The following is a 26867-nucleotide window of genomic DNA, read 5'->3' as shown; positions in this document are numbered from 1 at the left end:
AAATGTATAATTCAGTGTCATTAAATACATTCACAATGATGTGAAACCAAGTTCCAGAACATTTTCATTACCCTCTAAGAAAAATCTAAATCCATTGAGCAGCCAGTCCCATTCCTCCTTCCCAGCAGTCCCTGGTTAGGTCTCAGCTTTTCATCTCTGTGGATTTGTCTGTTCTGGATATTTCATAAAAATTGGGATTGTACAGCATGTGATCTGGCTTCTGGATGTGTTTGGCGGCTTAGCATATTTTCATGGTTAATCGTAATAGAATATGTCTTCTATTGAATACATATACGGTTGGTTTTTTATTCATTTATCTGTAGGTGGACATTGAGATGTTTCCACCTCTTGGCTGTTGTGAATAGATTTGTTGTGTACATCAGCATTCAAGTATTTAAGTATCCATTTTCAATTATTTTGAATGCAGTGGTATTGCTGAGTCATATGCTATATGTTTTTAGCTTTCTGAGGAATTATCAAACTCTTTTCCTCAGCACTTGGATCAGTTTATCTTCCCATTAACAATGTACCAGGGTACCAGTTTCTTAATACATTTGACAACACTTGCTATTTTTCAATATACTTTTAAATTTCATTTTAATATTATTTATATATATATTTAAATTTATTTAAATTGGAGGCTAATTACAATATTGTAGTGGTTTTTGCCATACATTGACATGAATCAACCATGGGTGTACAGACACTTATTTTTTTTTAAATTTAATTAATTTTTGGCTGTGCTGGGTCTTTTCTGCACTTGGGCTTTCTGTAGTTGCTGCAAGGTGGGGCTACTCTTGCTGCAGTGGGCAGGCTTCTCATTGCAGTGACTTCTCTTGCGTTGTGGAGCACAGGCTCTAGGCATGCAGGTTTCAATAGTTGTGGCACATGAGCTTAGTTGTCCTGTGGCATGTGAAATCTTCCTGGACCAGGGATCAAACCCATGTTGCCTGCATTGGCAAGAGGATTCTTAACCACTGGAACACCAAGGTTGTCTAACATTTACTGTTTTACTCTTTTGTTTTCTTTCCCCTTTCTTGGAGGGAGGCTGAGAAATGTCTGTTCAAGTCCTTTGCCCATTTTTACATTGTCTTCAAGAATTCTTTATATATATATTCTGAACACTGGACACCTGTTAGATTAAATTTGCAAATATTTTCTTCCATTCTGTTGTCTTTCCACTTTCTAGATGATATCCTTTGTATAGAAGTTTTAAATTTTAGTAAAATCCAAAGGTACTGTATCTAAAATTCCATTGCCAAATCCAAATTAGTGAAACTTTACTTCTGTTTTCTTCTTCTAGTTTATAATTTTAGCTTTTGTAGGTCTTTGATCCATTTTGAGTTATAGATATCAATAGGAGTCTTTTGGGTACCCACTTGTTGAAGTCCATTTGTTGTGGTCTTAGCAGTTTGGTTAAAAAAAAAAGTCAATTGGCCATACATGTATAACTTTTTCTGGATTCTCAGTTCTGTTCCATTGGTTTATATATCTAACCCTTACACTATACCAGTAAGAAATTGTTTTGATCATTATAGCTTTGTAGTAAGTTTCAAAATAGGGATATGTGAGTCCTGTAACTGTGTTCTCCTTTTACAGTAGTGTTTTGGCTATTTGGGGTTCCTTGCAGTTCCAAATGAATTGAGAATGGCTTTTCTGTTCCTGAAAAAAGGGTTGTTGGAATTTTAATAGAGGTTATGTTGAATCTGTTATTACTATCTTAACAATATTTAAGTTTCTCAGTCCTTGAACAAAGCATGTCTTTATATTAATTTAGATCTTTAAAATTTTCCTCTAGCAATGGTTTGTAGTTTTTAGTGAACAAATCTTAAACCTTCTTGGTTAAATTTATTTCTGGATAATTTTTGAATAGACTTGTTTATTCATTTCCTTTTGGATTGTTATTGCTAATATATAGAAATGCTACTGAATTTTCTTTGTTGATCTTGTATCCTACAGTATTGCTGAGTTTATTAGCTCTAATAGTTTTCCCCACAGATACAGAAATCAGGGTTGATTTCCTTTAGGATTGACTGGTTTGATCTCCCTGCAGTCCAAGGGACTCTCAAGAGTCTTCTCCAACACCACAGTTCAAAAGCATTAATTCTTTGGCGCTCAGCCTTTTTCACAGTCCAACTCTGGCATCCATACATGACTACTGGAAAAACCATAGCTTTGACTAGATGGTTATGTGTCTTGGTGTGAATCTTTTTGTGTTTATCTTTCTTGGAGTTCAGTTAACTTCTTGGACATGTATATGTTGTATTTAGCCATTATTTCTTGATTTCTTTTTCTGCCCCCCTTCTTTTCTCTCCTGAAAGTTTTGTTATGTGTATGTTGGTATGCTCGATGATGTCCCACAGGTCTTTGTTCAGTTTTTTTTTCTTCGAGCTCCTTAATCTGGTAATTTTAATTAACCTCTTCACTCTTTCTGATTCTTCTTTCTGCTGGCTCAAATCTGCTATTAAACTGTGTAGTGAAATTTTCATTTCAGTTAGCGTACTTTTTAGTTCCAGAATTTGTTTGGTTCTTTTCTGTATTTCTTATCTCTTTATGATACTCTGTTTGTTGAGACATTGTTCTGGTTTCCTTTAGCCCTTTGTATTTAAGACAATTGATGTCTGTTTCTCATCAGTGGCAGTTTCTGCTAATGTCACAGCTCCCCCCAACCCCCCGTGGGCTGTACTGTATTGTTTCTTTGCATGCTTTGTAATGTTTGTTAGAAAATCAAGCTTTTTGAATACTGAATCAATAAGTTGGAGACTCTAGGAGTCAAATATTTTTTTCTTCCCATCGTTGGAGTTGCTTACTATTGGGTTGTGGTTGTGTGTTCATTAAGTGACTTTTCTAAACTATTTCTGAAAGTCTGTATTCTTTGTTTTGGGTAGTTTCTGAAGTCTCTGTCCCTCAGATTGTAATCACCTAGTGTTTTGTTGTTTGAGAGAAATAATATTTTAATAAAGTTTAATGCAAAAAGTCCATGGTGAATAAGTTATCAGGCTCAGTATATTGTCTAAAGGTTGTAAATCCTTCACACATAGGCAAGCAAGAAATCAACTTAGTGCTCATAGCACAGCTGAGACAAGTTGCAGCGTTTAATAAGACTTTACTAAAGGTTTTTCAAGGCAATATCATAGTTTTATTTCAGTTGTCCGTAGATATGGCTGTTCTCAGAGCTCTTCAAACAAGAGCCATCGTTACCTTGTCCAACTTGTGTTTTGTTGCAGATATGTGTCTGGAGCCTAAAGGGAATAAAAATGAAAGAAAAGAAATAAGAACTCTTCCAGTCTTTGTTTTATTGGATCTGTGTTAGGGTATTCTGTCTTTCCTTTAAATATTTATTTTTGGCCGCATTGGGTCTTAGTTGTGCCAGGCGGGATCTTTCTTTGTGGTGCCTGGGCTCTTATTTGTGGTATGCGGACTCAGTAGTTGTGACTGCAGGCTTAGTTGCCCTGCAGCATGTGGCATCTTAGTTCCTCTGTTGTTCAGCCGCTAAGTTGTGTCTGACTCTTTGCGACCCTGTAGACTGTAGCCTGCCAGGCTCCTCTCTCCATGGGATTTTCTGGGCAAGAATACTGGAGTGGGTTGCTGAGCCTGCCACCAAGGGATCTTCCCTGACCCAGGGATCAAACCCGTGTCTCTTTCATCTTCTGCATTGCAGGCGGATTCTTTTACCCCTCAGCCACCAGGGAAAAATTTCTTTTCTCCGTTCCTGTGTTCTCTGGCTGGGGCTCTGTAAATTAAACTGAAGAAAGACATATTAACAAGAGAAAACAAACAAGTTTATTAGCACGCAGTCACCTGGCAGTACCTCTCACTGTGAGTAACTCGAAAAAGGATGAGTAGAATTTGGAATCTGTATACCTAACTTCACAGGGGGAAAGAATACTTAGTAGAAAAAAGCAAATAATTTTTGAGACAAAATGGATAACGGGGTCCGTAGGCATTTGTGGCAGTGTCTGAGTGTGGTGCTGAATCTTTTTTTCTTTTTTTTTTCTCCCCAAAAGAGATGAGTTGCTCCAGGAGAGGGGATTAAGAAATTCTTTTGGCAGGCTCTGCATTTAGGTTGATAAGGAATTTTAGGAACTCGCATGCCTTCAGCTCAGTTTTTCTTACATCAAAATGGCTTGTTTTGGGGATGGCACATCCTGATCTCGTCACACACTTCTGTAAATGTGATGTTAACTAGTATTGCTCTTTACCTTTTTTCAGAACAGGAAAACTTATGCCATTAGCTATCTATGCTTTATTCTTTAAGAATTGATTTAAATTATAATTCATAAAGACACACAGTTAATAGTGGTGGTTTGTCTCTTAGGAATAAGTTTTAGTGTTTAACTTACCATTTAATCTATGGTTCCCGGGGCTACTCTCTAGTTGCCGTGCGTAGGCTTGGTATTGTGGTGGCTTCTCTGTTGCGTTGCGTAGGCTCAGTACTTGCAGCATGCAGGCTTAGTTGCCTTGTGGCATATGGGACTTTCGAGGACCAGGGATCAAACCAGTGTCCCCTGCATTGACAGGCGAATTCTTAACTACTGGACCAACAGCGAAGCCCTGCTCATTTAATTATGTAAACATTGTCATTACCTTAGTGAGTTAACCAGTTTCTGTTTATTATATCTGACGTTTGTTGACCTTCCCTCTGCCCCTTCCCCTTTCCAGTACATTGGATAGTAGAAGTGGAGTTTTTGTGTAGTATCTTGAGAATTTTTATTTTAGGAAATACTTTGGTATGACTTAAATTCTGCCATAGCACTTATATTTGAAAGAATTTTGAAAAAGGATGATTAGCAGTGGTATTGATAATTTTGCTTTTTAAAATTTCCCTTTTGAGATTATTCTGCAGTTGTAAATATAAGACATTAGTAAATTTAGACATTAATGTTCAGGAAACTTGATTTCCTCATTGACTAATTTCTGAGCTCTATGTTGAAATGAGTACAGTTGCCCAGTTGGCTTCTTCCCCATTTTAAAAAAATCTGTGAATTTACTGTGTTTAGATTGCACTGGTGACTTGAAATTTTTGATGCAATTGAGAGAGCCTTCCAAAACGTTAAATTTAGAATGTAGAAGAGTAGTGGATGCCCATTGTGATGATTGTAATTTAAAAAATCATTAATTGTGGAAATTTTCAAACATACATTAAGTAGAGAGACTACTTAGGCACCTCCCTGTACTAACATTTATAAACACATGGATAACCTTTTTCAGTGACTTCCATATTCCTTGTTTTTTGCCCCAAAGCAAGTTCCAGATACATGGATTTAATTGCAAAGACTTCAGTACATGTCCTTTTATATACAGTTGACCCTTGAATAGCATAGAGGTTGGGGTACTGTCCATCCACGCAGTTCAAAAGTCTGACTTGAGAAGTCAAAAAATCTTTACAGTTGGCTCTCTCCACTTGCTGCTCCACATCTTTGGATCCAACCAACCTCAGGTCATGTAGTGCTGTATTACATATTTAGTGAAAAAAAATCTGTATATAAGTATCTCAAACCATGGCAGTTTGAGACCTTATTGTTGAAGGGTCCACTGTACCATCATTGCACTAACAGTTACATCTACAGTGACTAATAATTTCTTAAAAGTCATTTAATATTCAGCTCATGTTCAAATTTTGGACTGTTTCATAATTTTCACTTTTTGAATTTAGTTGGAATAAGGATCTATGTAAGGTCCACATGTATTTGATTGATCTGTCTGTGAAATCCGTGTATTTGTTGAAGAAGCCAGGACATTTGACCTGTAGAATATCTTGTGATCTCCATTTGATGGGATTACTTCCCTCAGTTGTCCTTTAATTTATTATCTGTATTGAATTTCCTGCAAATTGGTAGTGAGATCAGAATTCAGATTCTGTGTGGGGCAGGGGGAAGAATATGTGCTCTGTGCATCATATTGTGTCACATCAGGAGACACTTTATAACTAGTCTGTGTTAAGACTATTGTAATTTCAAAACTAAGCTTCATTGAGGTAGTTTATAATAAAATTATCCAGTTTTAAGTGCATAATTTGGTTTTAACAAGTGTCTACATTTGTATAATAACTTTCACCGCAATTAAGATAAATACCCAGTTACCCTTGAAAATTTCTTTCTTCCCTTTGTAGTCATTTCCTTTCTCTCCAGGCCCTTTACCCTCCACTGTGCTGATCTGGTTTGTCACTATATTTTTACCTTTTCTAGAATTATAATTGAAATCTTATAGTAGTCAGATCATTGTAATTTAAAGGAGGTATAAGATAACTTTGGCCAGGAACTATATAAATCTAATGCTTTCCACTTTTGTATGACAGGGACTTGCCATGAGGTGTTGAAACCTTGTTTCGCTGAGTTGGAGAGACTGGACCTAAATGGCGCAGCATGACTTTGCTCCAGCCTGGCTTAATTTTCCTACCCCACCATCATCAACAAAGGTATTCTTTTCTTGCATCTCTCTTTTCTTTTTGTCTATCTGCTTTTATTTAGTTCATGTTCTACACAGATGTAGTTAAACTAAAGCTTAATGTTTTGCAGAGAAACACCTAAACTTTCTAAGTTATTTCATATTTAATGTGTTGGTTTATCTATATATGTCAATTTTCAGTATACCATCAACATTCTAAACCATTTACTTCAAAAGTTGTCTTTTGTGCTAAAGTTTTACATTTTAAAATTCAAGCCAGTTAAATACATTGCACATTACTTTTGCAGCTTACCTCACTCTGTACTATTCTTCTGATAACTAACTTTGCTTACTTTGCTATAGACAACGTTAAAAATAATCAGAAGTTTTTTAAGTCTTTCCTTACAACTGGAAGACTTCTTTTTCAAATAAATGAGACTTTGGCACATTACTCAGTTTTAGGAGTTATGAGAACTTTATAGTGTTGCTACATATCAGATGACTCACTGATTTTAAAATGTTCATTTTATATAACCGAAACAGAATTTAGTGTATAAGACATGCTTGACATTGAAATTGTCATCTGCTTATAAGCATTGCTGAGAGGGATGTTGAAATTGATTAGAATCAATCTATCTGGCTTCATACTATCTTCCACTTTGTTTTTTCCATAGTGCAAAGGAATCAAGAGGGAGGTCTTAATCATCTGCTTACCTGTTAATCAGTTTCTACCATGCTAAGGCATTCATCTAGGACCTTTTGGGGGTCCAAGTAGTTCTTATAGAACAGTTAGCCGAAACAGCTTTTATGGGAACAATTTTATAATTTGCAGAGTTGTTCCCCAGTAAGGACTTGTCCGATCATAATATATTGGAAAAGTTGCACTGGAGACACAGCATGTGAACTGACTTTATTATGGCTCATTGACTTGCCTGTTTTCATATAATTAGTGTGAGCCTAGACTAGAATCTAGGATGCATTTTCTATTTTGTAGTATTTTCATTTGTGCATTTTTTAAAATGATTAAGACACTTTATTTCATAGATTATAAAATGGGATCACAGTTGTTAGGAAATGGGAAAACCATTTCTTAGTTACAGACTCTGTTTGCCCGCCTTTCCTCTTCTATTTAGGTCTCTGAAATTTGCTTTGCTCTTGTTGTTTATGTCTACCCTACCCCCCTGGTTGCTGTCAGCTATGCTTTTCCTGGATTCAGTTTTTCCCAGACCTACTTCAGAGCCTGGAAGTACATGAATTTCTTGCTCCTCTGTTTGTTTCCCTTTTCTCTTTGAAATGAGTTAAGATTTGTTTTCATTTTTAAACATATCAATAAAAATTATCAGCACCTGGAAAATTAGTTACAAACATTATTGAGGGTAATTCTTGTCGTCTCTGAAGTGTTGATTAAGGTTGAGTAAGATTGACTTTGTTATGTGTGGTGGAATTCTTAATGCTTTCTAGAACCAGGCATTTGATCTGGATATAGGCCCTCATGAAATGAAGTCTTGATTTTGCCAATTCTAAATTTTCAATTAATTCAAATTTATTTTAGATTACCTACAGAAAATAATGTCAGTTTGAACTCTTAACTAGCAATATTTGAAATTATCTTCTTAGACCTTTCTCAAAGTGGTTTTAACAAACAAATAAATACACACATCATTTAGTATAATGACTTACACTGTCTGTATCGCTCAAAATCACTATTCCTGGGTTTCAGTTATAATTCTTGCTTTCTGACAGAGCCCTTTTAATCTTATCCTGAATAAATGGGATAGTCATAAATAACTGTTGGGTTGTTTTTTTCAACTTTGTGTTAAGTCTTTTCTTTTATTCTTTGAAGAGATGAAAAGAGTACTTGAATTAAGGGTTAACAGTGTTTTCAACACTGCACCTGAGTTTTCTAAGGTGTGCAGAATTTTAGCCCCATCATGTGGTGAAATTTTAAACTGCATGTTTTTGTTTCTATGCTGGCATTTGAACTGTTCATTAGGACCCAGTAAGAAATTTTACATCATGTTTTCATATGCACATAGCTGTAACTAAAAAGTCATTTACCTGTGTTCTTCTTTCTCTTGGGGTCTTTTCATTCCAGTCAAAAAAAAAAATGCTTAAAAAAATACAAATTGTTCTAATTATGTGTCTTATAATGAGACCTCACGTGCAGTTTGAAAAATAGAATTATAATTACTTTCCTTCAATAGTATAAGTAGTATCAGTTTGCACTGAAACTGTGCTTTTTAAACTTTGGGCTAAGAAAGGATGAGAAAATTTAGACTGGTAGCTGAATTCATTGAAACTTCATGTTTACTAAGTAGTTGTTAACTGTTGATTCACATATTCTAGGAATCAGAAAATTATGATATTATTTTTAAAAATTCAGAAAAAGATTTAAAATGTGGTAACTAATATTTCTCGAGTCATTACTACATACCAGTCACTGTGTAAAGCGCTTTATAAGACGGCAAACAAAAGCATAAAAGGTAAAATACTGTTCTGCTCTTCAGCACCACTCGCCGCAACCCATGTAAACAGATGGGGAACTGAGGTTGAGAGAAACAAGTAACTTGACCCAAAGTACTTGAGTTAGCATAGGAACATATGTGTGCTTGACTTTAAATATTTATGTTTAATAACTTTCTTTTTTTGATTAAGAAGTAGACTAATTTTCTGAAGTGAAATACTGGGATGTTTTAATATATATATCAGAATATAATTTTATCTTGGTTTGGATAAGCAAATGAAATTGCTTTTTTTTTCCTTCAAGGATAGCATCTCCAATAATCTATTTCTGTAGTTAGTACATGGGTGTCTTTACTCTGCAGTGGCTGTGTAGTTGACCCTTGAACAGTATGGGTTTGGGCTATTTATGTCCACTTATGTGGATTTTTCCTCCCCAAAAAGTAATGTACTGTAGAACTGCGTGATCTGTGGATACTGATTTTGATCATACATAAGAGTCGGCACCCCTAACTCCCTGCATTTTTCAACTGTCAACCTTAATCTTTTATTGAGTGAATCTACATAGATTAATTGGACCTCATAATGGACTAAGTTGCAGGAATGCTTGGGCATCTCTTGAATGTATTTGTAGGGGAAGTTCCTAGCAGTAGAATCTGAATTAGGAAGTTTATACCTTTTGGTAGATAGTGCCTAATTGCTGTCCGGAAAGGTTGTACCAGTTTGTAATCCTATAAAAATTTTATGGAGAGGGGCAGATTTTTCACTATTGGCAATGCTGGCTGTTGTCCCATTTTTTTCATATTTGTGAAATTCAGTGAAAAATGACACTTCATTGTTTTGATTTGCATTATTTAATTATGACTGAGAACATTTTTGTGTTAGGAAATGTTATTCATGTAATTTATTTCTTAGTGGTTTATTTGTAATAGCTCTTTTCATATTGAGGGGTTGCATATTCTGCATAGATTTTCCTACAGTCTATTTGTCTTAATAATTCTAAAAGAACCATGTGGATAGTTCTAAAGAAATATTTAAACGTACAGAGAAGCATGGAGAATAAGTCACATCATTACATTTTGCAGTTTTATCTGTGTGTCTCCTGTGGAAATAAACAATTGAAGTCTGCTGTTGACTTCTTCACAGTCCTTTTTCTGTTTTCGTTTTTTCCCCAGAGATATTCTCAGTATATGTTTTTATATTGTTACTCAGTTCAGTTCAGTCGCTCAGTCGTGTCCGACTCTTTGTGACCCCATGGATCACAGCATGCCAGGCCTCCCTGTTCATCACCATCTCCCGGAGTTCACTCAGACTCACGTCCATCGAGTCGGTGATGCCATCCAGCCATCTCATCCTCTGTCGTCCCCTTTTCCTCCTGCCCCCAATCCCTCCCAGCATCAGAGTTTTTTCCAGTGAGTCAACTCTTCCCATGAGGTGGCCGAAGTACTGGAGTTTCAGCTTTAGCATCATTCCTTCCAAAGAAATCCCAGGGTTGATCTCCTTCAGAATGGACTGGTTGGATCTCCTTGCAGTCCAAGGGACTCTCAAGAGTCTTCTCTAACACCACAGTTCAAAAGCATCAATTCTTCGGCGCTCAGCCTTCTTCACAGTCCAACTCTCACATCCATGCATGACCACAGGAAAAACCATAGCCTTGACTAGACGGACCTTAGTCGGCAAAGTAATGTCTCTGCTTTTGAATATGCTATCTAGGTTGGTCATAACTGTTCTTCCAAGGAGTAAGTGTCTTTTAATTTCATGGCTGCAATCACCATCTGCGGTGATTCTGGAGCCCCCAAAAATAAAGTCTGACACTGTTTCCACTGTTTCCCCATCTATTTCCCGTGAAGTGATGGGACCAGATGCCATGATCTTCATTTTCTGAATGTCGAGCTTTAGGCCAACTTTTTCGCTCTCTTTCACTGTCATGAAGAGGCTTTTTAGTTCCTCTTCACTTTCTGCCATAAGGGTGGTGTCATGTGCATATCTGAGGTTATTGATATTTCTCCTGGCAATCTTGATTCCAGCTTGTGTTTCTTCCAGTCCAGCGTTTCTCATGATGTTCTCTGCTGGATATCAAAAGAGTTTTCTGTACATACAGAACATTAATATAAATGATTACCATTCATATTCTGAACCTGTTCTTATATTTGTTATTTATATCTTTTAGATTTCCCCCCATGTTGATATCTGCAGATTTGCTGTAATTACCTTAAAAACTGTTCGCGAGTCTCTTGCATTTCAGGTGGATTCTTCAATCTGAACCACCAGGGGATCCTCAAAACTCTTTATTCTATTTTTTGCCTCTGTATCACACTGTGTTTGTCTCATTAAGTTGAGATTATTTATATCACTAGGAAAGATTGAGGACAGGAGGAGAAGGGGATGACAGGAAAAGATGGTTGGATGACATCACCGACTCAATGGACATGGGTTTGGATGGACTCCGGGAGTTGGTGATGGACAGGGAGGCCTGGCGTGCTGCAGTTCATGGGGTCGCAAAGAGTCGGGCACGACTGAGCGACTGAACTCTATAATGAATACTGCATTGACTATTCTTTTACTGTCTCCTTGCATACATGGATAAGAATTCTTTAGACTCCTGCTTCTCAGACTTTAATGGCTATGAAAGTAACCTGGGAATTGTGTTAAAATGCAGATTCTAATTTAAGTAAATTTCTAATGGGGTCCTAGTCCTGACAGTCTTCAAAGTATTGTTGATTCTGCTTGTCTCTGGACCACATTTTGAATGGCAAGGCTCTGCTGCTGCTGCTAAGTCACTGCAGTCATGTCTGACTCTGTGCGACCCCATAGGTGGCAGCCCACCAGGCTCCCCCGTCCCTGGGATTCTCCAGGCAAGAACACTGGAGTTGGTTGCCATTTCCTTCTCTACTGCATGAAAGTGAAAAGTGAAAGTGAAGTCGCTTAGTTGTGTCCAACTCTTAGCGACCCCATGGACTGCATGCAGCCTACCAGGCTCCTCCGTCCATGGGATTTTCCAGGCAAGAGTACTGGAGTGGGTTGCCATTGCCTTCTCCGGCAAGGCTCTGACCTATAGTTAGAAGAAAAATTGCTGGAATTCAGTTCCATACTGCCAAATTTCTTTTCCATCTGGTATACTGATTTATACTCCTGTATGCTGTACATAACTATTCTTTTTACTTTGTACTCTTGCTCTCTTGCCAAGACTTTGTCAGATTATCAGAGTTAACATTTTTGCCAGTCTTTGTTATGAAATGTATTTTTACTGTTTCTTGGACATTGGGTTATATTTCTGTGAATTGCCTATTCACATTCTTTGTTTATTATTTCTTCTGGGCTGCCTTTCTTGGGGGAGTACTGGTTTGGCAGGGGAGAGAAAAAGAGAGTGTGTGTGTGTGTGTATGTATGTCTGTGTGTGATCTTTAACTGTTCTACATAGAGTTGCCTGGGTGCCCTGCTTTGGGAGCATGGAGTCTTAGCCACTGGACCACCAGGGAGGTTCCTGTTTGTTGCTACCTTAAATGCTATTTTAAAAAGCTTTCTTAGTAAGTCTTTGTAGCATATATATTGTATCTTGAAGTAGTAATGTTGTTTCTAGCAACATTGATTAATTTTTCCTCTAATGTCTTTTGGAATTTTTAATGTGGAAAATCAATCATTCACAAATAATATCAGTTTTCTTTCTATATTTTGAATCCTGTTACTTGTGTTTCTTATTCAATATTTTACTATGCTGGCTATATGTCAGAGTCTGAAAGGTCTGAAATTTTACCCTGCATTCAAGATAACTGTAATAAGCTAGCTTGTTACTGTTTCATGGATGCTGGCAGAGATGAGACTTCCAGGTCTCATGAGACAAAGTGCGTTACTATTACTAGCACAGCAGGCAGCATAAGCATGATTTTGGTACTGGTTCTTCCTGTCCCTTAAAACCTCTGGGAGTTGACATGGAGCAGCTCAGGTATATGCCTCCCTTGTATATCTGCCACATTTATAAGAATCCTGTTCTTTGTCCCGGAGTAGGACATTGCCTGACCCTCAATATTCCTTACGAACATAACCCTGAGAAAAGGGCCATAGAAAGAGCTGTCAAGGCCTTGCGTTCTTGGCATGCAAATAAGAACATGGAGGGATGCTCAGTATCATATCTTTTTACCTTTTCATACTGTTCATGGGGTTCTTAAGGGAAGAATACAGACGTGGTTGCCATTCCCTTTTCCAGTAGACCACATTTTGTCAGAATTCTCCACCATGACCTGTCCGTCTTGGGTGGCCCTACATGGCATGGCCCATAGTTTCATTGAGTTAGTCAAGGCTGTGGTTCATATGATCAGTTTGATTAGTTTTCTGTGGTTGTGGTTTTTATTTTCTCTGCCCTCTGATAAGGATAAGAAGCTCGCTGACTGACTGGGGGAAACTGGGTCTTGTTCTGATGGGCGGGGCCATGCTCAGTAAACCTTTAATCCAATTTTCTGTTGATGAGTGGGGCTGTGTTTCAAATCCTAAAAGATGATGCTGTTAAAGTGCCACATTCAATATGGCAGCAAATATGGAAAACTCAGCAGTGGCCACAGGACTGGAAAAGGTCAGTTTCCATTCCAGTCCTAAAGAAAAGCAGTGCCAAAGAAGGTTCAAACTGCTGCACAATTGCACTCATCTCACACACTAGCAAAGTAATGCTCAAAATTCTCCAAGCAAGGCTACAACAGTATATGAATTGAGAACTTCCATATGTTCAAGCTGGATTTGGAAAAGGCAGAACCAGAAATCAAGCTCCCAACATCCATTGGATCATAGAAAAAGCAAGAGGTTCCAGAGGAACATCTACTTCTGCTTTATTGACTATGCCAAAGCCTTTGACTGTGTGGATCATAACAAAGTGTGGAAATTCTTCAAGAGATGGGAACACCAGACCACCTTACCTGCCTCCTAAGGAATCTGTATGCAGGTCAAGAAGCAACAGTTAGAACTGGACAGGGAACAACAGACTGGTTCCAAATTGGGAAAGCAGTACGTCGAAGCTGTATATTGTCACCTTGCTTGTTTCACTTATATGCGGAGTACATCATGTGAAATGCCAGGCTGGATGAAGCACAAGCTGGAATCAAGATTGCCAGGTGAAACATCGATAACCTTAGATGTGCAGATGACAACACCTTTATGGCAGAAAGCAAAGAAGAACAAAAGAGCCTCTTGATGAAAGTGAAAGAGGAGAATGAAAAAATTGTCTTAAAACTCAACATTTAAAAAACGTAGATAGATCATGGCATCCGGTCCCATTACTTCATGGCAAATAGATGGGGAAACAATGGAAACAGTGACAAACTTTCTTTTGTAGCGCCAAGATCACTGCAGATGGTGATTACAGCCATGAAATTAAAAGATGCTTGCTCCTTGAAGGAAAGCTATGACCAACTTAGGTAGCATATTAAAAAGCAGAGACATTAACTTTGCTGACAAAGGAAGTGTGGTGTTGGAGAAGACTCTGGAGAGTCCCTTGGACTGCAAGGAGATCAAACCAGTCAATCCTCAAGGAAATCAGTCCTGAATATTCATTGGAAGGACTAATGCTGAAACTGATACTCCAATATTTTGGCCACTGGATGTGAAAAACTGACTCACTGGAAAAGACCCTGATGCTGGGAAAGATTGAATGCAGGAGGAGAAGGGGATGACAGAGGATGAGATGGTTGGATGGCATCACTGACTCGATGGACATGAGTTTGAGCAAGCTCCAGGAGTTGGTGATGGACAAGGAAGCCTGGTGTGCTGCAGTCCATGGGGTTGCAAAGAGTTGGTCATGACTGAGTGACTAAACTGAGGGATGCTCAGGGTCCATGATGATTGCCTGTCCCAACAGTCCATACATGTTGCAGCCAAACTTGAATTTCGCATGATTGTAGCACTCTCAGCTACTCTGATTAATCTGACAGAGACCAGAACCAAATCCATTTAATTGTCTTACACAGCAATTAAGGCTACTGCCAGTGTCCCAAGCAGCAGTGAGTGAGACCAGGATTTAGGCAGTTGTGAATAGCTTAAGGGGCACTAGTAAATGATTTTTTTCAGCCAACCAATATATGGTCTAAGGCCACTCTGTTATCTTTTAAAATCCACTCAAGGGAGGGACTTCCCTGGTGGTCCAGTGGTTTAAACTGCATACTTGCACCACAAGGGGCATGGGTTCGATCCCTGATCAGGGAACTAAGTCTCCCCCCGCCCCCACCAAAAAAAATTTGGTATTATTATTACCTACAATTATAGAGGCAATACAGTGGGTCAAAAAGCAACCCTTATCTTCAATAGAAAACATTCTGCGGCTTATTCCCTCCCCCCCATACAAAGTGATTGATTCAGTTTTCCTGATATGTAACCATTCAGAGATATGAATAGTTCTGCCCCTGTGGTGTTGGTTGGCAACATCCGTGTACATAACATATCCTCACGCATATCCTGGTGAAAAACAGATCACTCAAAAACAAGCATTGTTGCCTTGTTCATGTCGGTAGACTCACGTCACCCTGGATTGCTTACTCTGGTGACTCTCTAATCCTCTCTAACAACTGGGTCTCAGTATCTTCTGCTGTTTCATCAGTTTGTCTAGTTATGGTGCTAGCTGAAAGAGGAACACATGCTACCTTTTGGGCTGCAGCCTTCCTGAAAGTCCAAGACAGTTGTCATTAGCAGCAGGCAGAATCAGCTCTTCATTAACAATAAAGGTCTTCTTAGCTTTAGCAATTTTTAGTTAGCTACTAAAAATGATGCTCTTAGTGCAGACATGTTTGATGAAGTGGAGGCCTTCAATAATTGCTTCTGTTCTTCATGTTCATGTCTTTTTCTTTTGAAAAACTCCAGAGGCTTGTCTTTTAATGCAGGGTGCTTGGTCTCCATCTGGTGAAGCAGTTTTGAAGGTTTCATGGCTTCATTGGGTCAGCACATATTATACAAGGTAGACTTGGAGAATGTGAATCACCTGTTGCAGCGTACTTGTAATTTAAGTAGGATTCTTAAGTGCAGCTTTCTTTTTTGTTGGCAGTCTTAAGAGTCTTCTGCTGTTTCACCTGGGTCTTTGCCCACTTTTCAAAGAAGTGCTCCAGCAGTGTTTGTTTTTTTACTCATTTTGGCTAGGGTTATCTTTTGTGGGGCTTCCCTGGTAACTCAGCTGGTAAAGAATCTGCCTGCAGCGCAGGACCCTGGTTCGATCCCTGGGTTGGGAAGATTGCCTGGAGGAGGGCAAAGCCACCCACTGCAGTATTCTTGTGTGGAGAATCCAAGGACAGAGAAGTCTGGCTGTCTGTAGTCCATGGGGTCACAAAGAGTCGGACACGATTGAGTGACTAAACACAGCACAGCTTTTGTGGGCCTAGCAAAAAAGCTGTGACCCAGACAAATGTGCGGGGTGGGAAGGAAGGACGGATGGAAGTGGTAAATAAAATAATGGGCAGCCTACACACAGACTAAAATAAATGTTGGATTCTAACTTAAAGGTTTTCACCAGATGCAGCTGTACAGTTGAAGGACATCAACTCATTTGCCACTATAAAGCATGCCACCAGATGCAGCCCTGTTGTGACTTGACATTCACTGATAGGGTTTTGATGATAACCTGCAAGCAGTTGATTTATTACGGTCTCTGTGCAGTCAGAAGTCCATACCTTGTGGCTCAGCTGGCTAAGAATCCACCTGCAATGTGGGGACCTGGGTTCGATCCCTGGGTTGGGAAAATCCCCTGGAGAAGGGAAAGGCTACTTACTCCGGTATTCTGGCCTGGAGAATTCCATGGACTGTACAGTCCGTGTGGGGTCACAAAGAGTTGGACAGGACTGAGTGACTTTCACTGTGCAGTCAGACCTCTCTGCTAATGGTAATCTGTATTTGCAGCTGCTCCCCAGTGCTAGCATCACCATCTCAGCACCACCTCAGATCATCAGGCATTAGATTCTCATAAGGAGTGTGAAACTTAGGTTCGTTCTGTGCATGGTTCATGGTAGGGTTTGCAATCCTATGAGGATTTAATATTTTCACTGATCTGACAGGAGGTGGAACTCAGGCAGTAATGTGAATGATGGGGAGCAGCTGTAAATACAGTTGAAGCTTCTCTCACTCACCCACTGCTCACCTGCTTGTGGCTTGGTTCCTGACAAGCTACGGACCTGTAGAGGTCCATGGCCTGGCATGTTGGGGACCCTTGTTCCAGGGGATAAGGAGATCATTAATTGTTCTCCTTTGTACCTGTGCTTTCTGGTGTTAAAGATGTTTCTTCTCCCAATTGCTAGGGTTTTTGCTCTCCCTCTTTAGCCATGTAATCTGTATGCAGTGTCCCATTCCCATAGCTCTGACTTCACTTTAAAACTCTTCTTGTAGCTAGATATTTTAATCTAGAGGAACTGGGTGTGAGTGGGACAGGGGCATTTATAAATAATTTTCAGAGGCCCCATTTTAAAGATATCTCACCCTCACCTTGGTCTACTTTGGATACTGTAGGCGACGATTCCGTGAGAAGTGTACACAAGCAAATGGCTGTTGTCTACATGTCTAGGACCATGCCAGTTCAACAGGAGAATCCAGATGGCCAAACTAGATTTGTTTGAATTCGTTTTTGGTTAGCCATCACCCTGTGGGGTGGCCTGGCCTGTAGTTGTTCTTGGGGAAAAGAAAGAAACATATCTAGGGATAATCAGAGCAGAATTTTTAGTGTAAGTCTGTACTGTCATAACTCTTCCACTTCTGTCATCCTGATTACTACACAAGAAGTGGCCAAGAGAAGATGATCCCCTTTTGGTTATGCTGCATTCATTCATCTTACTAAGATGTGGGACGAGATGAGGGGTATAGAGGTGTAGTGTAAATGGTTCTGAGTTGAATGTTGAGGAGACTGTTAAAATGCTTGTCTATACTTGTGAATAATAGAGAGTATGAAACGTCCATTGAGTACTTTGAATATTGATTCATTGGAGGATGACCTTTTTGACAAAAGATGTACTGTTTAATGGACTGTTCCTGGTCTAGAATATACCCATTACATGAATTAATTTCAGGAGACACAGTACTGTGACCAGAATTAGCCCATCAGACTGCAGCAGCACTGATGTAACCTGAAAAAGTTCAGTAGTGATCCAGCTCCGTTGAGGACTCCATGAAGGAAGTCAAATCTTTGATGTAGTTCCGTGTGATGTGGTGTTCTTTACAGTGAGACAGATGGACCAGCTTTTGGCAGGAGTCACAAGCTGGCATACGGTAGAGGTTTCTGCATCAGAAAGATAAAGTCCTTCCTTTTGTAACCAGTCTGTGATAGTGGATGTGTTCCATGTCTCGTGTGATAATGGGTCTAGGTGGTATGCTGAAGATTTGATCAGCATTCTGATTTCAGTCACTCTCAATGCCATTCACTTTCATCAGATAGCAAGCCTTACTGAATCAACATGAATGACTCAGATTGTCTCAGCAGCAGCTGCAATTTCCCATCATGTGTGACCCCAAGAGATGTTTTTAATTGGCTAGTCTATAGTTTTTCAGTGATAGATGATGAGGCCATTGGCAACGATACAAGAGTTAGAAAAATATAAAATGTCTTGTCCTTAAGAATATCTAAGGCAAGGATCATAGTTTTTATTCCATTGAGGTGATTGGCACTTACCCATTTGGTTTTCCAGAGTTGTTGGGGCTGGGTGGCTACTGTGTGTACCATCATCTTTTAACTTAACTGAACTATCAGTGAACCAGGCTCAGTCATTTAGGGGAACTTTTCTGATTTGAGAGCCTTATTGAAACACTGGCTTGTCATGGTGGCAGGAAGGGGAATACAGTATACTGCGAATTTATGGCTGGTACTTGAAGGGCGAGGCCAGCTGTGTTGTTGAACACATGATTTCCATTTGATCAAGAGCCCTCTTGGGTTCTTTTATTGGTTAGTCCTTAGTTTAAGTTTGCTTTCAGTAAGAGCTCAGCATTATGGCAGGAGCCACATTCTTTTTTTGGCTGACTAGGGATTGAACACTGAACCTTGGCCATGGCAGTGAAAGCCTGGAATCCTAACCACTAGGCTACCAGGGGGACTCAATTTTTAAAAGGAGTGTGTTCTTGGTGTGTGTGTCAGGCAGATAACATTGCTGTACTGGAAAATAGTCTTTCTGAATACTGCAGAGCCAAGTCTTCAGCCACATATGATTTTATTTTCTTTCCTTCTGGAAGCTGTACTTTTTATTAGACCATTTTGAAGGGGATGGGAATCATCTGTCAACCTGTGACATTTCCTGAATGGGAGAATCTAGAGCATTTTTAGTACAAGCATGTAACGTTAGCATCAACTATGAAACACACTGGTACTGAATTGGCCTAGTGGCTCCAACTGCAGGATCACTTTAATTTCCCACTCTTACTGCTGAGATTTTTCCAAATTTTTATCAGCCATGTTGGGATACTAGGGTCCATTCCCACCATGGGCACACAGACTAAGGAGTTTGTTTATTTTATTTTTCTAAAATTAATTTATTTAATTGGAGGCGAATTACTTTACAATATTTAGTGGTTTTGGCCATACATTGACATGAATCAGCCATGGGTGTACATGTGTTCCCCAAACTGAACCCCCCTCCCAACCCCTCCCCATCCCATCCCTCAGGGTCATCCCAGTGCTCCGGCCCTGAGCATCCTGTCTCATGCATCAAACCTGGACTGGCGATTGCCGGGAGCCAGCATGGGCCATCCCACCCATGACAAGGTCGTGTGGAAGAGAACTGTTAAGCAAGGCTTCAGGACTCAAGGGGCTCCCTAGACCAGCTCGAGCATCTACCCCAAAACCAGAATCTGTCTGTCTTACTGTTTTGTGCCTTTCACCAACTCTCCTGACATACAGGGGGCTATCCCCGACCACCTTTCTCTGGAGAAAATCAACTTAGGGCTCTAGCTAATAAGTCTCCTGGACATGAGAGGAATATTTCAAATCAAACCCCCTCTGTTAGCATTCTAGCTTGCTTGGCAGGTTTATCCAGACTCTTGGAGCTACGCATGTGATTATTTGCAGCCTCCCAACTGTGAGAGGCACGGGAAGCCTAAAACATAGAGCTTTTCAAAGAGTTAAAAGTGTAGTGCTGGTATAGGATTTCATTATTGGGCCAATGCTTGTTGCTAAGTTCCCATATCTCTTATCAACTGTGCACCTGGGAGTGCATTGGTTAACATAGTTGGAATGTAAGAAAAACAAGTGTAGCCTTGAATTTAACCACATCAGACCTTTGAGCTAATTGGTTCTTTCTTGTAACTCACTGCACCTTTGCTCTGTGAGAAATGTAACTCTGTTTAGCATTTTCTGAGGCTGACATAGATTAGAAATATAAAGAAAAAACACTTTGAGGGAAAATAAGTTTTCTGGTTGAGCAGCCTTTATCAAAAGAGGGTCATAAAATGTTTACAGGCCTCCAAGGCCAGAAGATAATGTACACAACATCATTTGTGGGAAAGGTTTGCAGAAAAAAATCCTGGTTTCGATAAGGGCAAAACTGCTGGAATGTTTGGGCTGACTGTATGACCTTGCATCTTTCATTTCCCTCTATGTACAACTTAAGGTATAAAAAAGTCTCTTTTGAAAATAAAGTAACGGGCCTCACTCGAAGAAGCTTGGTCACCCTGTGTCTTTTTTTTTTTTTTTCTTTCTCTCTCTTACTCTCTTTTTCAGGCTGATCCCTTGGAGCGTAGAGGCTCCCTGCGTTCACTTATCTGCCCGGGTTTCTAAGACCTGAACGGGAAGAAGTTCTGCGTCTTCACTCCCTTGGGAGACCGGGAGGGCACCTGTGGCCTCCATGAACAGGGCGAGCCCCTTGTCTCGGGGCTTTATTGGCTTTCTGTGTAAACCAAGCAATATCAGCCTTTTTCTCTCCTCTATTCCTCTCTCATTCATTCATTTGCCAACGCTGTTTCTCCTTCGGGTTCCCCTGGATCCTGCAGGGGCTGGACCCTGACAGGAGATCTGTTTCACATATAGTCATATACATGTTTCAATGCTATTCTCTCAATTATCTCACCCTCGCCTTCTCCCACAGAGTCCAAGAGTCTGTTCTTTACATCTGTGTCTCTTTTGCTGTCTCACATATAGGGTCATCATTATCATCTTTCTAAATTATATATATATGTGTTAATATACTGTATTGATGTTTTTCTTTCTGACTTACTTCACTCTGTATAATAGGCTCCAGTTTCATCCACGTCATCAGAACTGAATCAAATGTATTCTTCTTAATAGCTGAGTAATACTCCATTGTGTATGTGTACCACAGCTTTCTTATCCACTCGTCTGCTGATGGATATCTAGGTTGCTTCCATGTCCTGGCTATTATAAACAATGCTGCGATGAACATTGGGGTACACGTGTCTCTTTCAATTCTGGTTTCCTCGGTGTGTATGCCCAGTATGGCAGTTCTATTTCCAGTGTTTTAAGGGACTCTCCACACTGTTCTCCATAGTGGCTGTACTAGTTTGCATTCCCACCATCAGTGTAAGAGGGTTCCCTTTTCTCCACACCTTTTCCAGCATTTATTGTTTATAGACTTTTTGATAACAGCCATTCTGACTGGTGTGAGACGGTACCTCATTGTGGTTTTGATTTGCATTTCTCTGATAATGAGTGATGTTGAGCATCTTTTCATGTGTTTGTTAGCCATCTGTAGGTCTTTGGAGAAGTGTCTGTTTAGTTCTTTGGCCCATTTTTTGATTGGGTTGTTTATTTTTCTGGAATTGAGCTACATGAGTTGCCTGTATATTTTTGAGGTTAATTATTTGTCAGTTGCTTTGTTTGCTGTTATTTTCTCCCATTCTGAAGGCTGTCTTTTCACCTTGCTTATGGTTTCCTTCGTTGTGCAAAAGCTTTTAAGTTTAATTAGGTCCCATTTGTTTATTTTTGCATTTATTTCCATTACTCTGGGAGGTGGGTCATAGAGGATCTTGCTGTGATTTATGTCACAGAGTGTTTTGCTTATGTTTTCCTCTAGGAGTTTTATAGTTCTGGTCTTAACATTTAGATCTTTATTCCATTTTGAGTTTATTTTTGTGTATGGTGTTAGAAAGTGTTCTAGTTTCATTCTTTTACAAGTGGTTGACCAGTTTTCCCAGCACCACCTGTTAAAGAGATTGTCTTTGTTGTATATTCTTGCCTAGACTAAGGAGTTTAGTATGTATGTGCATATCAGAGTTACAGTCTAAGCTTTTAGGACAGCTCATGATTTCTTTAGCATGGAATGTGGGAAAGTTCAGGGTGGAGGGGGAGACTGTTCCTTTGGGGGTTGCATGGGTGGCCTGGAGGCTTTTTCTCTTGTGGCTTCTCAAGCCAGGAGTGGTGTTGATTTCTCTTCTATGTACCTCCTGGCCCCAGGAAACACCCCAGGCTGGTACCTTTCATGCCCCCGTGTACCACAATGCCATGGCTTTGCCCTGTACGGAAAAGTTTGAGTTACTCTTGTGCTTGATGCTGTCTCCTCTCCATGGGAGTGGGTAGGATGGTAACTTGGGTACCTGTGTGAAGCAGAACTATAAGAGTTTGTTTCTTTCTTGCCTTAAGTTCTGGTGCACACTGACTTTCTTGTTAAAGCAGCTGAGTTTGATGTGGGGAAGAAAGGAGTCAGAAAGTACAAAGAGCACAGAATACATCCACTCCAGAAAGCTAGGCTTTGCATTTTTGTTTCCAGTGTCAGTAGCAGTTTGGCCTTAACAAATGTACTTCTAATGTTTTCAGTCTTTCCCAAACTCTCTATTCTCATTGCTGTTCAGCTTTGTTGACCTCTTGACTTTAGTGGCTGCAGCCATATTGCCTTTCAGATGGGACCCCATCTCATGATAATACATCTCTTCCTTCTACTCAGAGGAGAATTTCAGCATTAAAGCAGTATTTGGACATCTTGCTTCAGTCCTGCCCCTTGCCACTTACTTAGTTGCTAAACAGTGAGGAACCTTTACTTCCACCCATCATTTGGATGAGAACAATTGTTGCCAGGTCCTGAAGAATCTTATCCTGTGCCCCCGTCTGGCCTAAGAGACCCTACCCTTGTTTTTCTAGAAAGTTTTAGCTTTGAGAGCATGGTATCTTCATCACCGTAATTGGTAGGGTTGTGAAGTGTTTGGGTTTTTACCCTACTTAAAATTAAAAGCTTAGCAAGCCGGGTTGTCACTGTTGTTTCATAGATGCTGGTGGAAGACAGAGGAAGGGCTTTGTCCTTCATGCATAGAAGCAGCATGAGGCTGAAGCCAGGAGCAGTAGAGGAACTTGCACTATTAAGTCCCACAGTGGCCGTGTGGAGGAGCCTAGTTAAATGAAAAGAGTGTGTGCAGTGTGTTTGTATTAAAACTGAGGAGCTTTTCTTTTTGTCCTGGAGAGAATTGTAGTAATTGTTTTTACAACATTCTTCCTTTGACAGGTTTTTTTAAAACACTTGTTTTGGGGAAGAGTTTGGAAATAAATCTATAGAGAACTTAAAATAGAACTATAGCTTCATTCGCCATAATTTTCTAATCTTGAAGAAAACCTTGAGCTATTTAAATCAAAGAATGTGAAATACACGATACTATGTTTTATTTTAAAAGAAGTGTACTATATTTGTCTTGACGCCTTTACAGTGGCTTTACCTTTAAAGTTTTTGGGTGAATATAGTTGTTAAACTCTTTAAGAATGGTGCTCTCATTTATCTTAGGTAGAAAAAATAGATGAACAGTGGAATCCCTCATAAGTTTTCAGTTACCAAACACATTGAAATAATTATAAAATATTCTTCTTAACCATTTAAAATTCTTGGGAATAAATGAAGCCAGTGTATTACTAGTTTCTAAAGTTAGTCAAATTTTATATGTATGTTTATCTGTATGCTTATAATTTGTTTCAGTCGTCATTGAATTTTGAAAAGCATTCTGAAAACTTTTCATGGACAGAAAATCGTTATGATGTGAACCGCCGACGACACAACTCTTCAGATGGCTTTGATTCTGGTATTGGACGTCCTAATGGAGGTAAAGTTGCTGAGAAATAGAATTTAAGAAGAGTTTTCTTCACATTCTTGCAAGAATTGTTTTGATTGTGATTGAGTCTTTAAGCATAACCATCTTTGAATTTGTAATACTTTGCCGTTATTTTTAAAAGGTAACTTTGGAAGGAAAGAAAAAAATGGATGGCGTACACATGGAAGAAATGGTACTGAAAACATAAATCATCGAGGGGGATACCATGGTGGAAGTTCCCGTTCTCGTAGCAGTATTTTCCATTCTGGAAAAAGCCAAGGACTACATGAAAACAACATACCTGACAGTGAAACAGGGAGGAAAGAAGACAAGAGAGAACGCAAGCAGTTTGAGGCTGAGGATTTTGTAAGTTGCTTGTAATTTTAATATGAATGAGGTTTCTACAAGTGCTATTTAAGCATCAAGTCTCTCAGGAGATTTTATCATTACATATCATTTTCTCCAGAGATCACACTTGACAGGTTCAATTATTTTTTAATGTTTATTTATTTATTTTGGTTCAGTTATCTTTAGTCTTTACATTTCGTGAGACTTTCTGTAGATAACTTTTTCCTAAGAAAGGATGATTTCTCATATTGATGCAAAGACTGCATTCTCCTGCATTTGCTTTCTTTTTTTTTTTAACACTTTTTCTTCACATAGTTGAGGATGAGGAGAATATTTAAAGACACCTTGTTTTCTTCAACTTAGCGTGAGTATAGATATTAACCATTTTAATTGTTACAATAAGTAGAAAGTAAGATTTATGAATAATTAGTGTTTAGTTGTTAAGAGTTCATTATGTCAGATTTGTCAGTATATTCTTGAGATTACTTTTAAAAGGAATTTTTTTCTTAAATATGATTAGTTTAAACATTTTTTTTTTTTTATTCCACCTTTTTTTTTTTCCAGCCATCTCTAAATCCTGAATATGAGAGAGAACCAAATCAGAATAAATCTTTAGCTGCAGGTGTATGGGGTAAGTAATTTTTGATCTATCGTTGAGGGGTATAAAATGTTATTTTTAGGTTTCAGATTTGTGTTTTTTAAAATAGTAGGCTAGAATTAAACTTTATCTTTTAAATACCTGTTTTTGATGTGCTAAGCTATAAAAAAAAGGTAGCACTTTAAAAAAACAAGATATTGGGGACAGAAGAAAAGCTTGATTTGGATAATTATTTACACGTATTAGTACCATTAAATATATTCAGATATGAGTTTTTAAAGTAAGTTAAATGTAATGAATTGATATCATTTGGAGAGCAGCTTGATAATCTGTTGAAACAAAAAATTTAGTTTAACTCAATTTATAGTTTTTCAAAGTTGAAAAGTTAACTGGAAAGATAAGTACTTTTAATCATAGTATGCTATAAAAATAATTTTTTTACTTAATGAAAATGGTTCTACATAGACAGTTTTAAAAGTAATTGTATAAATTTTGCCTAGAACTAGTCTATGTTTGAAATTATTTGCCTTTTTGGTTGTCAAATCTTGACAGTGTTTCTGGTAATGACTCCCTTTTCTTTAAAACTGCTGAAAGTTTAATTTGATAGCATCTACAGATAAAACTGCACTTAGAGTAACTTAATTAGCTTTTTAAAGATTCAAGTGAAGTTTAAAATAATGGAATAATTTAAAATATGAAGATTTGATATCTGAAAAATAAATTTAATTATTTGATACCAAATTCAGAGGCGATGTATCCGCTTTGGATCTTGTACACACGTTCTTGTGTTTTTCTATTGAAAATAAGAAATTTACCAAAACAAAAGGATCGTGGCTTATGACAGCATAATAGTCCTAACGATAAAGGCATTATTTTAAACTTTGCCACTTCCTGTGCTGTTCTTTATTGTATTTGGGGGTGATACGCTGGGGGAATTATTTTGTTTCTTTTGATCTCCCAATTTATTTAAGGGCTTCTTGAGGGTGGGGGTGGGGGTGGTCAGACACTTTTGTTAGAACCATGTGAATGGCATTGTTTTTTCTGTATTGCAAATTAGTATTTCTACCACTCTCCCCAGGCCTACACGCCCAGACACACACATACCCAACCAAAAAAATCTCCCAAGCTCCTCTCTTAGGTATGTTTCCTTATTATTCAGTTTTTCTGGGAACAGCTGATTGCATAAGAATGTAGAACCACCTGCAAGGTGTTAAATAAAATCTCTTAAGAAATTAGGAATAATTTGGATTTGATTAAAATGAAAGTAAATAAAATCAAGAATGTTAGTGAGCATTTGTCATATAAAACTACCTGTAGATACTACTGGTACTGATCCTTGGTTAATAATTTTAGAAATGATTTAGAAATACATTTTTGAAAATATTGAGCATAAAATGTATTAATATAAAGATTTTGGTTCTACTGTTTCAGGGTTGGTCTAAGGATTTTGAGCATTAGTTGAAAAGATGTTTAAAAGGACGATGTACTCTTTACTGTGTCTTAGGTAAACTAAAAAGTGTGTCTGCATTAGAAAAAAAAAACTGTGACTTGATTAATTGTTAAATTCCCAGTACTTCCCATAGGAATACAATGAGACTTTCACTGTGTTACACTTCACTATTCCTTTCTTAATTTATGCCCTGGGTTCCCAAATATTGTTATCCCCATTGCAACATTTAAAATAGCTATGTTCCTGAGGAAGACAGAGAATTTTCAGTAGAACTTTTCTAGTGCTACTTCCTTCCAGGTAAGTCAAAATTTAATAATGGAAATGTAATATATATTAAAAAACAAATACCACCAGTTTGTCCCTGAAACTGTCCTTTTGTAAATCAAAAATTGCAAGAGTCTAAACATAATATCCCAATTAAAAAAATAGTTTGAATGAAGAATTAATAGTTAAGCTGTTTAAACCTGTTGTTAAATATGTTTATTTCTACCTAGAACTTAGTTTTATTGGAAACTCCTTGTAGTTTGTAACTGACTTTTGTAGTGTTTTTATCCTATCCAGGGTTACTGTTGCTTGATTCATACTAAATTTATCTCCTATATCTAGCAATTTAAATCTAAAACAAAAAATCAAGGCACTTCAGTGTTTCTGTGAGAATTTTTAAAT

General features: G+C 38.4%; 1 protein-coding gene across 2 annotated transcripts in view; it reads left to right on the top strand.

Moving 5' to 3' along the window:
- The window catches only part of GPBP1 (GC-rich promoter binding protein 1), a 70386-nt gene that overhangs the window by 27617 nt on the left and 15902 nt on the right, over window positions 1-26867 (top strand). Inside the window, exons 3-7 of one of the 2 annotated variants that reach the window (XM_052659076.1) lie at window positions 6299-6418; window positions 23694-23817; window positions 23948-24171; window positions 24718-24784; window positions 25830-25889. In XM_052659076.1, the coding sequence (XP_052515036.1) occupies window positions 6356-6418; window positions 23694-23817; window positions 23948-24171; window positions 24718-24784; window positions 25830-25889 (538 nt within the window). In that variant the 5' untranslated portion in view covers window positions 6299-6355. The remainder of the gene's footprint in view (window positions 1-6298; window positions 6419-23693; window positions 23818-23947; window positions 24172-24717; window positions 24785-25829; window positions 25890-26867) is intronic. The other variant, XM_052659077.1, reaches the window with a different exon arrangement.

Source organism: Budorcas taxicolor, chromosome 20 (assembly GCF_023091745.1).
Source record: "Budorcas taxicolor isolate Tak-1 chromosome 20, Takin1.1, whole genome shotgun sequence".
NCBI classification, from domain to species: Eukaryota; Metazoa; Chordata; class Mammalia; order Artiodactyla; family Bovidae; genus Budorcas; species Budorcas taxicolor.
This window is presented reverse-complemented; position numbering and strand designations above follow the sequence as displayed.